The sequence below is a fragment of the Urocitellus parryii genome, chromosome 1 (assembly GCF_045843805.1).
Source record: "Urocitellus parryii isolate mUroPar1 chromosome 1, mUroPar1.hap1, whole genome shotgun sequence".
NCBI classification, from domain to species: domain Eukaryota; kingdom Metazoa; phylum Chordata; class Mammalia; order Rodentia; family Sciuridae; genus Urocitellus; species Urocitellus parryii.
This window is the reverse complement of record NC_135531.1, coordinates 219,587,286-219,608,794: the sequence shown is the minus strand read 5'-3', so window position 1 is coordinate 219,608,794 and position 21,509 is coordinate 219,587,286. Positions and strand designations below refer to the sequence as shown.

The window sequence follows — 21,509 nt, the reverse complement described above, 5'->3', positions numbered from 1 at the left end:
AAATATGCCTTAAAACAATACATCTGGGATTTGTCCTCTGGCATCAAATCAGGTCTGACTCTGCTAGATGGAGCTGTGAGTTTTGCCTCAGGTCTTTTTAATACGTTTAGCACTATTGGACTATAGAATCAGCAAGAATATCATTATTGCTTTAGTGAAGAAAAACATTTCAGTTCCTATTGAGTTTATGGCACTGTCTGCTCTTGAATCTTTGGGTTTCTTACAATAGGAGATTTCTGCTGTATCCTATACCTACAACTATCTTCTCCCATCCCAGACCCAATCAAGTAATTCCCCAACCTACTATTTCTCTCATTCTTAATCAGTCACATACATGACATTTGTCTAACCTTAGACTTTTTTTCCCACCTGTGTTCTGGTCAGCCAACCTTACCATGTTTAATGAAGTGAGTAAGTCACAGCTCTAGTCATCTCAAATCTCAGAGCAGATGAAGGACCACTTAGGACACCAGTGACTATTTGATTGGCCATTAAAGCTGACTGCAGCAACCTACTCTGACCTGCATGGCCAGGAGTGACTTGTCAGGCCCAAGGGATTGCATATTATGTCTTCTCAGAGATAGCTCCTTTCCACTTTATCCTAGTTGACATGACTGTACTATCTTTTGTGTCTGTAAGTGCACCATCTCTGTCTTCTGGGTGGGTTTCAGGGTGGACATCCCATTAGTGAAGTATTGGCAATTAACCTAATGTATTTTGGTTAAACTATATTTGAACAACTTCTTGATGTGGCCCAGATCCTGTAGCAGTAAAGAACAAGAGTTCATAAACATAGGGTGCTGAACAGAATGCTATACAGGAAACAGATTCGTTAAGAATTTTTATTAAGCAATTACTTTTCAATTTGAGGAAAAAACAAAATGCTAAATCCTCAAGGTCATATTTCATGACAAGTATTATAAATATTAACAGCTCTTAACCTTCTCCTTAATATATCTCTGTTTTTTCTTCCTTAGGGATTTCAACTGCAGAGTAAATGGTAATTAAAATGTGCAGGATGACAAGATGGAGCAAACAGTGCTTGTACCACCAGGACCTGACAGCTTCAACTTCTTCACCAGAGAATCTCTTGCGGCTATTGAAAGACGCATTGCAGAAGAAAAGGCTAAGAATCCCAAACCAGACAAAAAAGATGATGATGAAAATGGCCCAAAGCCAAACAGTGACTTGGAAGCTGGAAAGAACCTTCCCTTTATTTACGGAGACATTCCTCCAGAGATGGTGTCAGAACCTCTGGAGGACCTGGACCCCTACTATATCAATAAGAAAGTGAGTGTTTTTTGTCAGGCATATTTTGCTGCTAATTGCCTACTGCATATGTTGGACCATTGTAGCAATGCCATACTAAATTAGCACAGTCTTAATTATCCTTCTATTTAGAAATAAGACACATTTGTGGGTGTTTTATGCATATGCATGAGAAGTAAATCAATTATAACATATGAAACTGTCCCAAATGCGCTATGACAGATACCTAAAAATAAATGTTAGTTGTAGGCAGCTAAGCTAATGAGTTATTTTCCCCAGAAATTACATTTACTATGCAATTTATGTACTTTCTGCGCTTGGAAATCTGGAAATCATCATGAGTTACAAAAACTTAAGAAAATATTAGTATTAATTTCTCATGAAAGAAAATTCAATATTGTTGATTTTCTAATTTCTGTATCATTAAAAGCAATACATTGATCAATTTCCTAAAGAAACTTTTCCACATGGAAAATAACTACATCAACTGCAATTTTAAAATTAGTTGATATTTTGGTAGAAATGTTTTGACATTGGTAAAAATTAGCAAAAATGTAAAATTCTGAAGAACCATTTATAAATGATATTTTAATGCATAAGTTTTCTGTATCCATGCTTGAAATGAATACCTGGTATTAAGCACCTAATCTTTTATTACCAACGTGATTTCACCAAACCAAAAAGGAATCACTGACAGAAAATCAAAAAAAAAGTTACTATATGGATTTTTAGTTGAATGTATGACTTTGGTTATTTTGCTACCTTTTATTATCTTTTTACCAAACAATACATTTGGGAACTCTGGGTGAAAGGTTAGAAAATAAATGTGACTAAACAAATAAAAGACTTAATTGGACAGGGGCCTTAAAATATCCTCAGAATTTTAAGGGATTTTTTATTGCTACCACAGTTTTGTTCGTAGTTAGTGTTTGTTGAATGCACACACGAAGTTTGGCAATTTTACTATGTGAATTCAAGATGGTTTGTAAATCACTTCTAATTGACTTCTAAAGCTTCAGAGGCAAAAGCATAACAAGGAAGATGACTCTTTCCATGTTTACATTTTTTTAAACTCTTCAGGATATAGCCAGATTAAGTGTAACATATTTTTCTTTTTCAAAAACTGATTAACCCAATTTATGGCAGAGACAAAGAATCCTTTTTCCATAGGTTTCATTTTCTTTTATTTAACGTTGCTTTTTAACACTGTATTGTCAAACCTTAGTTTATAAGAGAGATTATTTCGTGATTGCCATTGAAACTATGAGAGAATTTGCAGTTCGTCATCAAATCAGTTCTTTGAAAATTACCTTAATTTGATATCTGAAAAACCAAAGCTCAAATTAAACAAACTGTGAGAGTTTTATTTGTATGAGGAATGGGAAACTGCAAATAATCCAGTTATTTAACATTGCATTTAAAATTCTTTAATATTTAAGTAGACTTTGATGTTTCTCACTCAGAAATCCATTCACAGCATGTAGATATTATTCATCATTTATAGTCATTGGATATATCCAGTCTCCCCAGAGGCTCTTCTTGTGATGGGTTACTGAACTACAACCACAGCAGGCCTGTAGCTACCCTCAGACATCCAGTTCCCGTTCTCTGTTGGCAAACACCATTTAAAAATTATTAAAGCCAAACGTGTCCACCCCTTCATCACACAGGGGTAAAATCTAGTATTCCCAACTCCTACACTTTGTCTTTTTTTGTGAAAATATAAATGAGTGTTTTGAGAGGAACCAAACTTTTTCATGTTGAAAAGGTACTAAGTCTCTATGTGGAAACCAGACCATCCAATCAATCTTTTCTTTTAAATAAAAGAGCTTTCAGACTGATAAAACCTATTGTCTTGTGGGGAATTCCCCCGCTCTTGAAAACAATAAGTCCATAATGAATTATATATAACAAAGGACATAAAGAAAAACAAAATAAGGCAAACTCTTTCAAAATACCTAAAGGTCTTTAAATTGAGGGTAAAAGACCTTCTCTGAGGAAATGAACTGTTAACCAAACTTTGTTAGGCTCCCATCTAAACTTGCCATTAATATTGTCCATCCTTATCTTCAAATGCATATTGTTTGAGGAAGAAAAAATATTCTGACATTTTGGAACAAATCACAGTGTGTAAGCAGAACAACCTGATAAGAGAAATATTGTTATCAGGAAGGAGATTTCCCCAAGGTAACGTACATCTCTTGCTTTCACATTGAGCTGACATCAAGCAAATCTTCAAATGTAAGTCATTTAGCACCAAAACGAACACAATTTTTTTGCAGGGCTGAAATCCTTAAAAACCAACATGGCGTGGTTTATGCTCATGATTTACCTATGCATCTGACATTTCCTTCTTTTAAATTTTTATGTTTTAAAACTTCCTGTAAACTGTGTACTAGTACACAGGCAGTTTACAGGAAGTTTTTAATCTTTCTTTTATAAGTGGATTATTTCAATATTGAGGAATAGTCTTCCTCAATTCTGAGTGAATTTTCTCTGATTAAACTTGGAGTAGCTTAACAAAATTTCAAACTTTTAAAAGTAATATTTCTTTTAATATTTGATAACTGATTTTATTTAGAGACTTTATCTGAGATTGGTAATGTGTTCTTCATTAAAACAATATAGTGCACACACAATACTTTTGGTGTAGCTGAAGGGTCAAATGGTGGAAAAATCAGTAAGTAAAATGTTTCTTGGAGTGAGATTTCCCATGATTGATGATATTAGGGATATAAATCTGTTTTGCAAACTGAGGTGAAATATGCAAACATCAGTTAGGCCAGTGGCTTCCCCAAAGTTGAACTCTTAATACTACAGTTAATCTGTCATTTGATAACGTATCAAGCATCTGGTTTCTTTTTTAGTAACATATAGAATAAATAAATCAAGATGACCATTTTAGTCCCTTTGTGCTACTATAACATAATACCAGAGGTTGGGCAATTTAAAATGAGCAGAAAGTTAGTAGCTCACAATTCTGGAGACTGAGAAGCCCAAGATTGAGGGACTAGCACCTGGGTAAGAAAGGCAGCAAGTGTAAGACAAAGGAGAGCAAGTGTGGCCTGAATTCACCCTTTACAGTGGCATCAATCCTACCCATGCAGGTGCAGCCTTTATGATCTAATCATCTCTGAAAGGCCCCACCTCTTAATACCACAACAATGGCAATTACATTTCAACATGAGTTTTAGAAGGAGCAAACATTCTAGCAATAGCATTGACTGTAAAAATGGTTTCAGAACCCAGTCTTTATAGTTTGGGTCTAAGTGCAATGTCATACATGCAGAAACTTTATGTGAATGTAAATGACATAACACTAAAGTTCACTGTGATCTTTTACAAAGACAATGTCCATGAGCTTATGGAAACATCACTGCTGCTGGTGTATTTTCCATTGACATATGCCCACATATTTTTATCCTCTATGCCCCAGTTTCAAATGTGCAAATTATATAATATTCAAATATTCTACTAAAATTGTTAGAATAGTTGAAACCATGATCCGTGGTATTATAATAATAACTGAAGAAATAGTAGTAACCATCTCATGAACATTCCTGATGCAGGGATCATTAGGTGTTTTACAGACTCTCAGATGTTTTGAGCCTTCAGAAGTCCCAGGTAAGAACTAAGAAAAAAAATGCTATCATAATAAAGTCACAGAATTTTATGTAATTCATCTGCCCTGAACAAGTGACCTTCAGAACATGAATCCAGGTTGGGGGTTTTGTTTATTTGTTTGTTTACTTTAGCTGTATAATAGGCACATTTTGCTTGTGAACACATCTTTTCCCCCTTTTATGGGATGTATTTCAGTTTCTGTTCATAGCTCGGGTTGATGCACCATGTGTCTATACATTCAAATTCTTCACTTGCTCTTTATTACAGAAAATTCCTCTGTTCTTATGTCCTTAAAATTACAGATGACTCATTAGTACCATGGGAAGAAATATCCTTTTGACAGTGTGGCAGTTTACTGGAAATAGAATGAGATATTTTAGATCAGCAGGAAAAAAAGTTTGTTAATTATGCAATGTAGAAATGTATTCACTTAAAAACTGTACTCTGTCCTTGACTGTCTCCTGATTGTCTCTTGGAGTACTTAAATACAACTGATCATCTTTCCGAAAACTATGTGCACTCCCTCTCTTCTGAGCCTGCATTGGAAGTCTTGCAAGAGAGGCTGCTAATTTATGCCTGGTCTGTTATTGTTATTGGAATTTTAATTGTTATTTTAGGGTGTTATTTTATTATTTTTTGTTTGTGTTATTTTAAATCATTCTGAGGAAGTTTTTTCTTGCAAAAGTAATTTAATATAAAATCAGAAAAATAATTGATAGTTAAAAACTTAGGGTTTTATGAATTGTCATATAGTCGGTGTCACGTTGCCAATGGTTCTTTGCATATTGGCTCCTCTGTAACAGCCAGTCACCCGGCCTCTCCCTTTCATCCAAAGCACTGAAGCTGACTTCTAAATCTTCCTTTTTCCCATATATCATTTTTCCTTTATGCCCCTTTCTTTTTTGTCACCTTCCAGTCTCTGACTCACAAAGTCCCAAGATGATGTTGGTAAATAAAATGATAGTTAACATTTATTGGATGCCTTTCATAAAGTAAGAGATCCTTCAAATGAAAGTGACCAAAACCAACAGAAAGTACTTTCAGGAGAAAAAAAGAAAAAGAAAATGTTTCGGCTCAGTCTGGTTTTACTATGAAAAGACTCTACCTAAAATGACGTTATCAGGACAGTCCTTTTCCATTTTGAGCTCTGCTTTTACCCACGCTGGCTTCATTTATAGACTGGTTATCCCACAAGGTGGGAGAAATTGCCACCAGTAGTGCTAAGATAACATCCTACAGTCTAGTAACCCAAGAAAAAGGCTCATATTTTCTTCAAAACCTCTAACAAATGTCCTAGAATTCCTTCTAATTAGGCTACCTGGTATTCTCTGAATCAATTACTGTGGCCACAAGTATATGAGAGTATTTTTGGCCCAGGTTGCTGAGGAGTGGGTCATTTCCATTCGACCTACATAAGTAGACTATGAACATAGACTTTTTTCCTAAATTGAAAAGAATAGAGACAATTAGAAAATAAAAGTCATGCTAGACAAGTCATAACAAAACCTATGTATTCTATATATTATGCATCAAGATATTTAAAATTCTTATTTAATCCATGTGTCCTTCCAACATAGCACTTGTCTTTATTTAAAACTAATGAAACTGGAGTTAAGTAGTTTTTCTTTGACCCAAAGCTAATAAGTAAGAGACTAGGTTTAAAACCAGATCCACGAAGTCCTGTGGCCCCTTTGGGTTTGTGGTTATAGCACTAATGAGATCAGTGGAAAAGAAAAGTCAGTGGTAGAATCTTAATACGCCTACAACTGCTATCCTGCCCCTCTACTCAGGCCACTTTGCAAACCATAAGTCATGTCTCCTGGACTGGCAGTGTTTTCAAACCCTGACTTCACTGCTTGAGCATCGCCTTCCCATGTAAGAACTAAAATCTTGGTGACTCGGTGGTCTGGAACAGCTTCTAAGTGATTAGGATTACATTTTCCACCAGATTCTAATAGGGTACTAAGCATCTTTTTTCAGAGACAGTCAGTCCAGGAAACTTAAATTGTGTGACTTTGAAAGGAAGTAGCATTTGAATTTGGATCTGAAGACCCAAAAGGATGACAGAGATGAGTCTTGCAGGGGAAGGGAATAACTTATAAGAAGTCATGTAATAGGACTGAGCATAAAACATAAGCAGAGAGTAAGATGAGGTTAGGGAGGTGGCCTGGTAGATAAAGGCACATGTTAGTAGATCTTGAAGTGTTTGAAGTGTATCTTGAAAGGAAAATGAATTCTCTAGAATGTTGTGAGTATTGGAGTGACAGGGTCCACATTATGTTGTTAAAAAAAAAATCACTGTAGCTTGGCTGGGGTTATGGCTTAGCAGTAAGAGCACTTACCTAGCATGCAAGGCGCTGGGTTTGATCCTCAGCACCACATAAAAATAAATAAATAAAATAAAGGTATAAAAATATTTTTTTAAAAAAATCACTCCAGCTTCTCTATGGAGAACAGAATGAACAATTTGACAAAAGAAAATAAGTTGGGAATCTTTATGGAGGTTTGGTCTAGTACTGTGACAATGGAAATAGAGAATGCTAGATAGACACACAAGGTATAATTTTTTTAAGTTTATATATTTATTCTAATATGCTATACATGACAGCAGAATGCATTTCAATTCATAGTACACATATAGAGCACAATTTTTCATGTCTCTGGTTGTACAAAAAGTAAAGTCACAACATTCATGTCTTCATACATATACTTAGGGTAATGATGTCAATGTCATTCCATCATCTTTCCTAACGCCACACCCCGTCTTTTCCCTTTTCTCCCTTTTGCCCTATCTAAAGTTCCTCCATTCCTCCCATGCCCCAACCCCGCATTCCCATTATGAATCAGCATCCACATATCAGAGAAATCATTTGGCATTTGTTTTTTGGGGATTGGCTTACTTCATTTAGCATAATATTCTCCAACTCCATTTACCTTCAAATGCCATGATTTTATTTTTTTAAATGCTGAGTAATATTCTATTCTGTATATATACCACATTTCCTTTATCCATTCATCTGTTGAAGGACATCAATGTTGGTTCCACAATTTAGCTATTGTGAATTGTGCTGCTATAGACATTGTTGTGGCTGCGTCATTGTAGAATGCAGTTTTTAAGTCACTTGGGTATAAATGAGTAGTGGGATAGGTGGGTCAAAGGGTGGTTCCATTCCAAATTTTCCAAGGAATCTCCATACTGCTTTTTATAATGGTTGCACCAATTTGCAATTCCACCAGCACTGTATTAGTAGTATGCCTTCTTCCCTATATCCTCACCAACACTTATTGTTGTTTTGATTCTTAATAGCTGCCATTCTCACTGAGGTGAGATGAAATCTTAGAGTAGTTTTGATTTACATTTCTCTAATTGCTAGAGATGTTGAACATCTTTTTATATATTTGTTGATTGATTATGTATCATCTTCTGAGAAGTGTCTGTTCAGTTCCTTGTCCCATTTATTGATTGGGTTTTTTGGTGTTAATATTTTTGAGTTCTTTATATATCCTAGAGATTAGTGCTCTCTCTGATGTGCCTGTGGGAAAAAATTGCTCTCATTCTGCAGGCTCTCTATTCATCTCACTGATTGTTTCTTTTGCTGAGAAGAAGCTTTTCAGTTTGAATCCATCCCATTTATTGATTCTCAATTTTATTTCTAGGGCTATAGGAGTCTTATTAAGGAAGTCAGGGCCTAATCCAACATGATGAATATTTGGACCTAATTTTTTTTCTATTAGGCACAGGGTCTCTGGTTTAATTCCTAGGTCCTTGATCCACTTTGAGTTGAGTTTTTTTTGCGTGGTGAGAGATAGGGGCTTAATTTCATTTTGCTGCATTTGGATTTCTAGTTTTCCCAGCACCATTAGTTGAAAAGGCTATCTTTTCTCCTCCAATATATGTTTTTGGCGCCTTTGTCTAATTTGAGATGAGTTTATTTATGAGGGTTTGTCTCTGTGTCCTCCATTCTGTACCATTGGTCTACAAGTCAATTTTGGTGTCAGTACCATTCCATTTTTGTTACTATTGCTCTGTAGTATAGTTTAAGGTCTGGTATAGTGATGCCGCCTGCTTCACTCTTCTTGCTAAGGATTGCCTTGGCTTATCTGGGTCTCTTATTTTTCCAGATGAATTTCATGACTGCTTTTTATATTTCTATGAGGAATGTCATTGGGATTTTGATTGGGATCACATTGAATCTGTATAGTGCTTTTGATAGTATGGTCATCTTGACAATATTAATTCTGCTTATCCAAGAACAAAGGAAAACTTTTTATCTTCTAATATCTTCTTTAATTTCTTTCTTTAGTGTTCTTAGTTTTCCTTTTAGAGGTATTTTGCCTCTTTTGTTAAGTCAATTCCCAAATATTTTTTTTGAGGCTATTGTAAATGGGGTGGTTTTTCTAGTTTCTCTTTCAGAGGATTTGTCACTGATGTACAGAAATGCCTTTGATTTTTGGGTGTTGATTTAGTATCCTGCTGCTTTGCTGAATTCATTTATTAGTTCTAGAAGTTTTCTGGTGGAATTTTTTTTGGATCCTCTAGGTATAGAATCATGTCATCAGCAACTAGTGATAGTTTGAGTTCTTTTCCATATCCCTTTAATTCTTTCATCTGTCTAATCTCTCTTGCTAGAGTTTCAAAAACTATTTTAAATAGAAGTGGTGAAAGAGAGTATCCCTGTCTTGTTTCAGTTCTTGGAGGGAATATTTTCAAATTTTCTCCATTTAGAAAGATGTTGGCCTGGGGCTTAGCATTGATAGTTTTTACAATGTGGAGATATGTTCCTGTTATCTCTAGTTTTTCTAGTATTTTGAACTTGTAGGGGTGTTGTATTTTTTCACATGCTTTTTCTGCATCTATTGAGATGATCATATGATTCTTGTGAATTATGTTTATTGATTTTCATATGTTGAACCAACCTTGCATCCCTGGCATAAACCTCACTTGATTGTGGTGCACTATCTTTTTGATATGCTTTTGCATTTGATTTGCCAGAATTTTATTGAGAATTTTTGCATCTATGTTGATTAGAGATATTGGTCAAAAGTTTTCTTTTATTAATATGTCATTGCCTGGTTTTGGAATCAGGGTGATGATATTGGCCTCATAGAATGAGTTTGGAAGTGTTCCCTCTTTTTCTACTTTATGAAATAATTTGAGGAGTATTAGTATTATTTCTTCTTTGAAGGTCTTGTAGAACTCAGCTGAGTATCCATCTGTCTTAAGCTTTTCTTGGTTGGTAGGATCCTGATGGCATCCTCTATTTTATTGCTTAAAATTGATCTGTTTAACTTGTGCATATCATCCTGATTCAGTTTGGACAAATCATGTGACTCTGGAAATTTGTCAATGCCTTCAATATTTTCTTTTTTATTGGAGTATAAACTTTCAAAATAATTTCTAATTATCTTCTGTATTTCTGTAGTGTGCATTATAATATTTCCTTTTTCATCACAGATGGTAGTAATTTGAGTATTCTCTCTTCTTCTTTTCATTAGCATGGCTAAGGGTTTATCAAATTAATTTGTTTTGTCAAAGAACCAACTTTCTGTTTTGTCAGTTTTTTCAATTGTTTCTTTTGTTTCAATTTAATTGATTTAAGCACTGATTTTAATTATTTCCTGTATTCTACTGCTTTGAGGGTTTATTTGTTCTTCTTTTTCTAGGGCTTTGAAATGTAATGTTAAGTCATTTATCTGTTGACCTTCTTTTAAAGAATGAATTCCATGCAATAAACTTTCCTCTTAGTACAGCCTTCATAGTTTCCCAGAGATTTTATTATGTCGTATCATTGTTCTCATTTACCTCTAAGAATTTTTTAATCTCCTCCTTGATGTCTTCTGCAACTCATTGTTCATTCAATAGCATATTATTTAGTCTCCAGATGTTGGAGTATCTTCTGTATTTTATTCTATCATTGATTCCTAATCTTATTCCATTATGATATGATAGAAGGCAGGGTAATATCTCTACTTTTTTATATTTGCTCAGAGTTGCTTTTTGGCATAACGTATGGTCTATTTTAGAGAAGGATCCATGTGTGTCTGAGAAGAAAGTGTATTCACTTGTTGATGGGTAAATATTCTATACATGTCTCTTAAGTCAAGTTATTTATTGTATTATTAAGTTATATAGTTTTCTTTGGACGATCTATCCAGTGGTGAAAGATATGTGTTTAAGTCACCCATAATTATTGTGTTGTGGTCTATTTGACTCTTGAACTTTGGAAGAGTTTGATGAACGTAGATGCTCCATTGTTTTGGGAATATTTATAATTGCTATGTCTTGTTGATTTATGTTTCCCAGTATGAAATGTCTTTCTTTATCCATTTTCATCAACTTTGGCCTGGTCTACTTTATTTGATATGAGGATGGAAATCCCTGCTTGCTTCTACAGTCCATGTGAGTGGTATGTTTTTTTTCCTGAACTTTCACCTTCAGTCTATGAATATCATTTCCTATGAGTTTCTTGAAGGCAGTATATTGTTGGGCCCATTTTTATTTTGTTTATTTTTTATTTTTTAAAAAGATTTCTTATTTATTTATTTATTTTAGTTATCAATGGACCTCTATTGTTTATTTATTTTTACGTGGTGCTGAGGTTCGAACCCAGGGCCTCATGTGTTCGAGGCAAGCTCTCTACCACTGAGCCACAACCCCAACCCTTGGGCCCATTTTTAAATCTAATCTGCCAATCTATGTCTTTTGATTGGTGAGTTTAGGCCATTAACATTTGGGGTTATTACTGTGACATGATTTGTATTCCCGGTCATTTTTGTTTATTTTTGGTATTTAACTTGACTGACGTTGTTTCTCCTTTGATTAGTTTTTCCTTTAGGGTAATACCTCCCTTTGCTGATTTTCATTATTTTTCATTTCCTTCTCATGGAATATTGTGCCAAGGATGCTCTGTAGTGCAGGCTTTCTAGTTGCAAATTCTTTTAACTTTTGTTTATCATGGAAGATTTTTATTTTATCATCAAACCTAAAGCTTAATTTTGCTGGATATAGGATTCTTGGTTGGCATCAATTTTCTTTCAGAGCTTGGTATATGTTGTTCCAGGATCTGCTAGCTTTCAGGGTCTGGGTTGAAAAATCTGCTGATATCCTAATTGGTTTCCCCCATACGTAATCTGATTCCTTTCTCTGTGGCTTTTAATGTTCTCTCCTTATTCTGTATGCTAGGCACTTTCATTATAATATGTCTTGGTATGGATCTGTTGTGATTTTGTATGTTTGGTGTCCTGTTAGCCTATTGTATTTGATTTTCCAATTTATTCTTCATGTTTGGAAATTTTTTTGATATTATTTCATTAAATAGATGGTTCATTCCTTTGGTTTGTAACTCTATGCCTTCCTCTATTTCAATAATTCTTAAATTGGGTCTTTTTATGTTATTGCATAATTCTTGAATGTTCTGCTCATAGTTTCTTACCATCTTCACTGTGTGGTCAATATTCTTTTCAAGGTTATATATTTTGTCTTCATTGTCTGAGAATCTCTCTTCCAAGTGATCTAATCTATTGGTGGGACTTTCTATTGAGTTTTTAATTTGGTTTATTATTTCTTTCATTTCAAGGATTTCTGGTTTTTTTTCTTTTTTTTCAGAACCTCTATCTCCTTATTGAAGTAATCTTATGCTTTCTGTATTTGCTTATGTAGCTCTTTATCAAAATGATCTTTTGCTGCCTGCATTTGATCTCTTATATCATCTTTTAATTCACAGAACATTTTGATTATATATATCCTGAATGCCTTCTCTGTCATTTCTTCTGCTGTTCTGGTCATGGATTCTATTAATGTAATATCTTGGTTTTGGAGGGGCACTTTCTTCCCTTGTTTTTTCATGTTATTCCTGTGTCTTCCGTTTTAGCACTGCAGATCTGAGGTTTTATAGTTTTTTACCCTATTGGCTTATAGTGTCCCTGCAGGATTCCAATACCTGTCTTTTAAGGGGGAGAACAATATTAACAGATCCCAATACAAACAATATACAGCCTTAAACCAAATAGCTGCTATTAAGACATTTATGGTTTTGTCACAATAGACAGAAATGGTGAGTTTAATTATTATTTATAATATAAACAGTAGGTTTGCAGAAGGGTCAACCATTTCTGATGGCAGACAAAGAGAGAACCAGGGGTGAGTTGTAGGATGAGATGTTAAGGAGTTGGGAGGTGAAAATATAGAGGTATTAGATATTAGGAAGCATGAAAGAGGAATCTAAAGAAACTGGTTAGTAGCAGGAGATGAGAGAGAAAGTGATTTGGGGGAGACAAGTAAGTGGGAAGACAATAGTGAGAGTACAAAAACCAAATAAACATAAATATTAGTAAAATAAAAAATGTAAAAATAGGAGATAAAAGAATACACAACGCAACTGCAATATACTATTCAGACATCCCAGAACCCAATAGCCTAATTCATGAAAAGTACCTGGTTTCACAAATGTTGGGGATGTGAGGGCGGGAGAAGAGAGAGAGTGAAAAGAGAAAGAAAAAAAATCTCAAAGGAAGATACAAAGATTGTTTTTTGTTGGAGATCAGTATCCTTCCTGCTTCCCTTCTCACGCAATAGGTGGGATTGTCTGTTATTTGCTGGTATGTTCACCCTCAGGCTGATGAAGGATATTAGGGTGAGAGGGTTGGTCTTGGGAGTGGAGCTTCTGGAGATGGGGTATAGCACTTGCTGGTCCCCTATGGGAGAATGCATCCCAAGGATCTCCTTTGGGATCTGATTGTGTGATGTGTGTTCCTGGTCTTATCTCCTTGTATCACGTATAGACCTCACAATTCCTGGTCTCTAATTTAGTCTCTAGACTAGATCTCACTCACTCCCTTCTTTTCTACTTCCCAATCAGGAACCTTTCTCTCTGGAGGTCTTGTGGGCTATGCTCTGGAGGCTGCACACCTGTCACAAAGAGTTGTTTTGTATTGAGCAGTTCTGGACCAGGTTTGGTGAGCTACTGACAGCGGTGTAGCTGCAAGCACTGTGCTGGGTTAGCAGCTGCCAGGAAGAGGGAGGAGTTGTGGACCATGGGTACCTTGATATTGCGTCTAAGCCCTGGCAGGTGTCCCAAGCTAGGAGTTGCCACAACTAAAGATGGCAACAAAGGTGTTTCAAGTTGGAGGTGGCTGCTTTCAGTGATGAGGTGTTAGGTTGGGTGGGGCCCGGTGGTGGCATTGGGCAACGTGTTCAGAGATGCAGCTCTGTGGCTGGCAGCTGTCTCCAGACCCTGTGTGGTGTCCCCAGATGCACACTACCACGGGAGGGGACTTTGGGGTAGTGGTTGCAGTGTCCCAAGATGAAGGTGACTCAGGGAGCCCCGGGTTAATAGATGGAGGTTCACATGGGAATGGTGGCCAAAGATCCTGCAGGTGGGCAGCGGCCAATTGTCCTGTGCGGGAGCAGTGGCCAGGAATCTGTCACGGGTGCTAATGGTTTTGGTCCCTGTGCTGACACTGAAGTCTGGAGTCCTGTGTGCACATGGTGGCTGTGATTCCTGCATGGAAGCACCTGTTGGGGGTCCTCTAATGACAGGCAGAGGAACAGTATTCCACTACTTGAATCCCCAGTCCCAGAGCGACACAGAATGCAGCCTCCCTCTAGTCTTTCATCTTGGATCCCTGAGGTATAATATTTAGGTACCAGACTGGGGAAAGGTGATAGCACCGTTTTCTAAGATATGAAGTTTGGAAGGAAAGATATTGTACCTGAAAACCCCAGTGTGAAACTTAGTGTTGCTTTGAGAAATAGAAACGTTCCTCTCTGTGTACATCGGACATACGAGACACACTACTAATATTTTAACTTTTGTATTTATTTGACAATTTAAAATTTACTAAGGATATAGAGATGTTTTATGTCATTTCATCCTCAGAACAACCCTACGGTAGGTATTATTATAGTCCTCCCCATTGATATGGGGAAATTGAGGAGGAATAATTTGTTCATTATTTAAAATTTGCTCATAATTTACTCACACAGCAAATTTACGATCAAAACGTAACTCAAGTTTACTCAGAATTTCCAGTAAAAGAGAGACTAACTGAGCATTTAATATTGTATGAAACTCATTGTATGTACTGATGATTCAGAGCTGAAAAAAATACTGCACTTTCTGATTTCATCATTTTATATATGGTAGCAACCATATATATGTTTGTCCTCTCCATTGCTCCACTGAGGCAGACGTCAAGGTATCCACAGCCCTGGCTGACGAGTTCTAGCCAGGCACATGCAGGGTTGTCTCTCCAACAGCCCAACACTCTATTCCACCCATCTGAAGCACAGACATGAGCCATATTATGGACTCTCTTCTCTGGGTACAAATTCTATTCCTCTATAAGAGCTTATAGCAGAAATTTTGAACAACTGTGAGACATTAATCCCACAGATCTGTTTTGTTAGACTCATGTAATATTGTTAAAATATTTAAATTATTTTCCAACATTTATAAATCAGGAGATCTCTCTCTCTCTCTCTCTCTCTCTTTCTCTCTCTCTCATACACACACACACACACAAACACCAACACACACACCACCCACAAAATAATTCATATTTAGGATTTGTTTTGAAATATCAGATCTGGCATCAATGACTCACTTGCCAAAAATTGTCAAGTACCTACTGTACCAACTGCCACCCACACTCTGTGGACATTTTAATTTTTAATCCATGTCTTAGAGAGTACATTTATAACTAGATGAATCCTATATATTACAATTGGCTGCAGCCAAACAAGTGTCTTAAGTTTTTTTCGAGGCTAGTTATCCCTAATTTAAAGGGGAAAATTGAAAATAGGAGAGAAAAAAAAATTAAATGGTAAAAATGCTCACGTCAGAGACAGATCAAGAACCTGCAAGAAAACTTTTCCATTCTCCAATAAGCCAGAGAAGGAGGGAAATCTTTGCCTCAATCCAAATGTTACAATAAATGGACAGCAGGTAAACCATTTAAAAATTCTCTGGAAAGAAATGGAACTTGATGCCATGGTATTGGTCTAGAATGAGAAATGTCCCCAGAGATCTGCACTAACAGGCATCTCTTGTTCTTCTATACTGTTCTTCATACCCAGAACTTTGAAGCATCTTTTTTCTTGCCACATACCTGTCATTTGCCCCTATCTGCTAGATGTTGTTCCCAAGCTAGAAGCATACAGATGGGAAAGGTGGATTCCACCTCTCTGCAGGAGCTATAGCCAGATTTCCCTATCCTGACTGACAGGACTATGTCAAGAAGAAAAATTTATATGTTATATCCCAACTTAGAACTCTGTTACCATGTTCATGTGTCATTCTTTACAAGATAAATTTCCACGTATCATTAATTCAGAATTATACTTCATTAAGTATCACATAGGGCTAGATAGTAGCTCAGTGGTAGAGAATTTGCCTAGCATTTACAAGGCCCTGTATTCAATCCCCAGCATCTCAGAGGAGGAAAAAGAAAACATTACATAGACTTTGGGGTCTGGAAAAAATTACATATTTCCCCCTTGTTAGAAAATATACTCAAAGCTCAAAGTAAATGACTTTTACATTTTCAGAATATAGCTGAAAAGAAAAACATGTTAAAAATGTTTGTCTTTTATTTTGAGGCCAATGGATAAATTTAATGCATCATAATATTGCTACTTTTTAATACTGTTCATCATAATGCTCATTTTTGTGTTACTTTTTTCCTTTGCCTATGGCTTTCTTCTAAGTTAAAGCAGTAAACTTGAAGTCATTCCTGTTATTTGGCAATTTACTGATACAGTGTAGATGAAACACAAAGAGTTTATGTCTTAGTTATGTATTTTTAAAAACATAGGCTCTACTCAATGTATGTATGATATGTCAAAATATATTATACTATCATATATAACTAAAAATAACACATTTTTTAATAAGGAAAAAAGTTGGGTTTAGGCAGTGGTATATTTTAGAAAAGGAAACTGCAAAGTAGTGGGTTATTAAATTCAATGTTCATCTTGACAACAAATTATAAACAAATCCCTATCTATAAACCCAGATACAGGAAAAGATTTCAGATCATAATAAGCATTGCTTAATAAGTAATGTCTGCCAAACTATTGTAACATAATTATTTCCTTATTGACCATATAATTAGATTGAGGGAAAAGATTTTAATACTTGTATACAATATAACCATTGATAATTTGGTCAAGTACTAGTGATTTTTTTTTAAAAATCACTACCTAACAAAAACAGACTGACAGCTCTGCTATTACAGAATCATCTGCATTATTTAATTAAAAATGATACAAGATACTATGCATCAAAATTTGACCAATTGAATTGGAATCACAACATCTCTGTCAACTAAGTACATTTATTATCATTTCTCAAATGAGGTAACTGAGACCCAGAAAACTAAAATCTAAAATCTCACTCTAACAGACAACAGAGCCAACTTTTGAACCTCACATCTGACTCCAGGGTCTGCCTTCTTAATAAGATAAATCCTACTTATATTTTACAGATCATTATAGTGTTGATTACCAGCAGTACTTATCAGTTTTTCCACATAACCACTTCCTTGTGTTTTCTTTAAAGCAAGAAATATTTTTAACTTGGCAAGGTTGGTAAAGAGAATCTGACCTAGCTGAAGGGTGAATGGCTGAGGTCTGGGTCTATGCTGTTCGATACAGGTCACACATGTGACTATTGAGCACATGAAGACAGCCATGGCAGATTTAGAAGATTTGGAACAACAACAACAAAAAAGATGTAAAGTAACTCATAATTTTTGATATTGGTTTCATTCTCAAGTGATAATATTTTGGATATGTGGGTTAAAGGAAGCATTGTTCAAATTTATTTTCATGTGGCACTTAAAAAATTTACAATGGTATCTGTAACTCAGATTTATATTTCACATTATATTTCTCTTGGACAATGCTGATCTAAGTAAACCTCCACTAATTTTTCTAATTTACTTCTGTTAGTATAGGTAGTTGAGCATTCTTTAGCTTATAAACTTCTTAGTCATGATGTGCATAACTTTGTTTTCTTTTTAGTTGGTAGCACAGGAATGTGCAAACATTGTGCTAAACAGTTCATATATGTCTTTTATATTAAAATCAGCATTGAACTTAAAATCAGGTTCATGCTACTTTGTAGCAATGTATTATATAGGTATTCAATAAATGTTATTTGATTTCAGAAACTATACTTATTTTAAAAAAAATGTAACCCCTAATGTGTGAATGTTGATTCCTGCAAAGATATCTGTCAAGTGACTTTTCCCATACAAAATCTACTTTTGAATTCAGTCACAAAGCCATGTTTCAAACTTGTTTCAGCCATACAATTACTCATATGTTAAATGGTGTCATGAATTTCTTATAGTTCTTTTATAGAATGCCATTAAAATGTTTGTTTCAGCCCCATAATAGATGAACTGAGGAACAAACTTTAAGATAGTCATGATGTGACAGAATTTTACTAAAAGTCACACTGTTGGTGCTGGTAAATGCACCATCATGTCAACATTCAGATTAGCCACAGAGTATAAGGAGAAACCTAATTCAAACTAGATGCTACTATATCTACCTTTTCTTCTCCATCAATTTTGAACTGTTCTTTTGTACTGACTGAAGTGACTAAATGCAAAGCAAATTATCCTTAGGAATTGTGTAAATGCACAAAGTAGATTTAAGGGATGCTAAGATATTACTATGTCACCTAATATGCTCTTTTCCAAAGTAAAAAATTGATCCTCTATTAAACATTTCTTAAAATCTTGATTTGCTTAAAGTCACAAAATATTTGTTTATAGTTTAAGGTATGGTGATATCTTGGCTAGTCTTTGGATTTTTCCCTCTTAGAGCTCTTTTCTATGTGTAAAATGCAGAAGGCAAGTGTCCATATGTTTTAAGATTCTGGAGTTACTCATTTGTTGTAAGTAAACAGTGTTTTTTTTTTTTTTAATTAGCAATGTGTTAATTTTTTTAAGAGAGAGAGGGAGAGAGAGAGAATATTTTTTAATATTTATTTTTCAGTTTTCGGTGGACACAGCATCTTTATTTTATTTTATGTGGTGCTGAGGATTGAACCCAGTACCCCACACATGCCAGGAGAGCGCAATACCACTTGAGCCACATCCCCAGGCCAACAGTGTTTCTTTCTGACTCTCCTCATCCTTCAAAACCATCAGTGCCACTATTTGGAGAAAAATGTGTCTGAGTTTCCTTGGATACACGATCCTTTTGTTAATTCTTGTGGTTTTTTTTTTAGGATTTTTTAATATTTATTTTCCGGTGGACACATCTTTATTTTATTTTTTTGTGGTGCTGAGGATGGAACCCAGTGCCCCGCGCATGCCAGGCGATTGCACTACCGCTTGAGCCACATCCCCAGCCCCCCTTTTGTTAATTCTTAACACTACAAACTGAATGGTTAACTTCTTGGCTGTGTAAGAAAATGTAAAGAGGATGGATACCGATAGATGAGGGAATAAGCATCAAATCAGTTACAAATAGTAAATTTGAAGTTCCATATGGAACTTACTAACATAAAACGATAACATTTGAAATTCTACACACAATTACTATACATACAATTACTATACAATTTACTATACAAGTCTATAATTTTTTGCTTTATTGTGAGTCTACTGAAAATAACCCCATGATCACTAAAAAGTGGAAAACATGAAGTTTGTACAAAAACACATACATTTCAACACTTGAAAAGCAGAGCTCTCACAGAAAAATATCCTATGAACATTGTCCGTTAATGTTGGCATTATCATCACCCTCCTGGGTAGTTCTTGCAAAAATGTCATGCCCATATGTATATCTTGTGAAGAACAAACTTTGTGTAGTAGAACACCATTAGCCCATTTATAAAATCAAATTATAAACATTTACACAATGCACATCCAAGTTGTGTGAATATCAGGTTATAAAATAATCTCCTATACACACACACACACACACACACACACACACACACACATACACACACACATACAAAAAAATACATCCTCAAATCAGTAAAAAGTTCCATCTAAGGCTTGAACAACTAATAATTATGTCCATTGGTCTTTAACTTTTATGTCTAAGTATTAATTCATCTGTCAAAGAACTTTGGGGTGAAAATTAGCTGTCAGCATTAGGGGTACAGTGCTTTCATTACATTTACCATTTTGAATTCCAACCCTTCACACTTCCTTTTCAGGCACTTCTCTGGTAAGTTTCTTAGTCCTGCCTCTTTGACTTTTTAGTGCTCAAGGCAAACTTTTCTCTCTCTCCCACCCATTCTTTGGTTTCTCCACCTTTGCCTTTTGCTTCCCTGCCTTCTCCCTCATTTCTGTTTTCTTGGTGAATTTTCTCTGCTCCTGGTTTAGGCTGAGGGTGGTCAAGGAGCAGGAGTCCCTATGAGCTGCAATCAGAACCACCTTGAGCACCCTCACCCTCCAGTCCATGGTTTGGGCCACCTATGAGGCTGTAATTTCTTCTTCATTGTCTCTTTGTACCACTGTATCAATCAAAGTTATCTTATAATATTATCTGGTAGGAGGAAATTCTTAGATTCAGAGTATATATTCTGTGTCATATTTTTACTGGTTCTCCTACTCTAGACCCCATTATTTCTATCAGATTTTATTTGGGGTGTTTTTGAGGAAAGGAGATTTGCAGTTGGTGTGAAAGGTGGACCCTACAGTCCAGAATTAGCTCAGTTTTGCTCTTCTGTGGCTTTGAATGTTCATATTCCCTAGGGCAAAGGTATTTGCATCCCACAAGTCTGTTCATGATTTATGGTGATTTCACAATGTCATTTAGGGGCAAATGCACTGAATGGATCAGAGGAAAACAGAAACTAAGTGCTGCACACAGGTCGACACACACACACACACACACAAACACTGTAAATACACATTTTTTGTGTATGTGGTGCTAGGGATTAAACCCAGGACCTTGTGCATGTGAGGCAAGCACTCTACCACCTGAGTTATATCACCAGCTCCCGTAAATTCACTTTCTGTGGTAAAATTTTCTTTTGTTTTCTGAACTTACTTCTTTACAAAGAATAAAGGAAGTGTAGTTAGGTTGGGTTTCAAGTGGAGATTCTCTACTGTTGCAAAAGGGAGGTCTCTTCTATAAAATGCAGTAAAATTAATTTTTAAAAAAATCTATATGAAACTCTGATATACAAACTACAACCTTCTCCTTTTTTAAATTATTAGATTCAATAGACAAAGTTTCATCAAAGTGTCTAAAAAGTTTCTAAATAAGCTGTACTCTCAAATATTTGTATTTAGCTTATCACAGCTGAATTTAATTACCAGTATTAGTTGAGGGACCATACTTTCATGGAAGATTTGGGATATTTCTTCCAATACCAGTTAGGAAGTTCTATTTTCAAAGAGGAATTCCATAAATATGTTGGAGTAATTACTTATTTGAAAATCTTATTCTATTTGTAAATGGTAGTTGGAAAAGAAATGTAAAACCTCTTACTGACCTGAAGACTAACTGTGAAGAATAAACCATTATCAAAGGTTCTTATTAGAAAATAAATATGAAGATACAGTGCTATGTCATTAAAGGCTCTATACAGATATGCATCCTAAAGCTAAAAACAAGGCTTTAGAGAGTGGGTGAA

The 21,509-nt window shown here is 35.4% G+C and overlaps 1 protein-coding gene across 3 annotated transcripts in view; it reads left to right on the top strand.

Annotated features, from left to right (window-relative positions):
• The first annotated feature begins 987 nt into the window (after positions 1-987).
• Scn1a (sodium voltage-gated channel alpha subunit 1) overlaps positions 988-21,509 on the top strand; it is an 86,987-nt gene continuing 66,465 nt past the window's right edge. For all 3 annotated transcript variants that reach the window (XM_077798670.1, XM_026411092.2, XM_077798665.1), the window contains exon 1: positions 988-1,290. In XM_077798670.1, the coding sequence (XP_077654796.1) occupies positions 1,027-1,290 (264 nt within the window). In that variant the 5' untranslated portion in view covers positions 988-1,026. The remainder of the gene's footprint in view (positions 1,291-21,509) is intronic.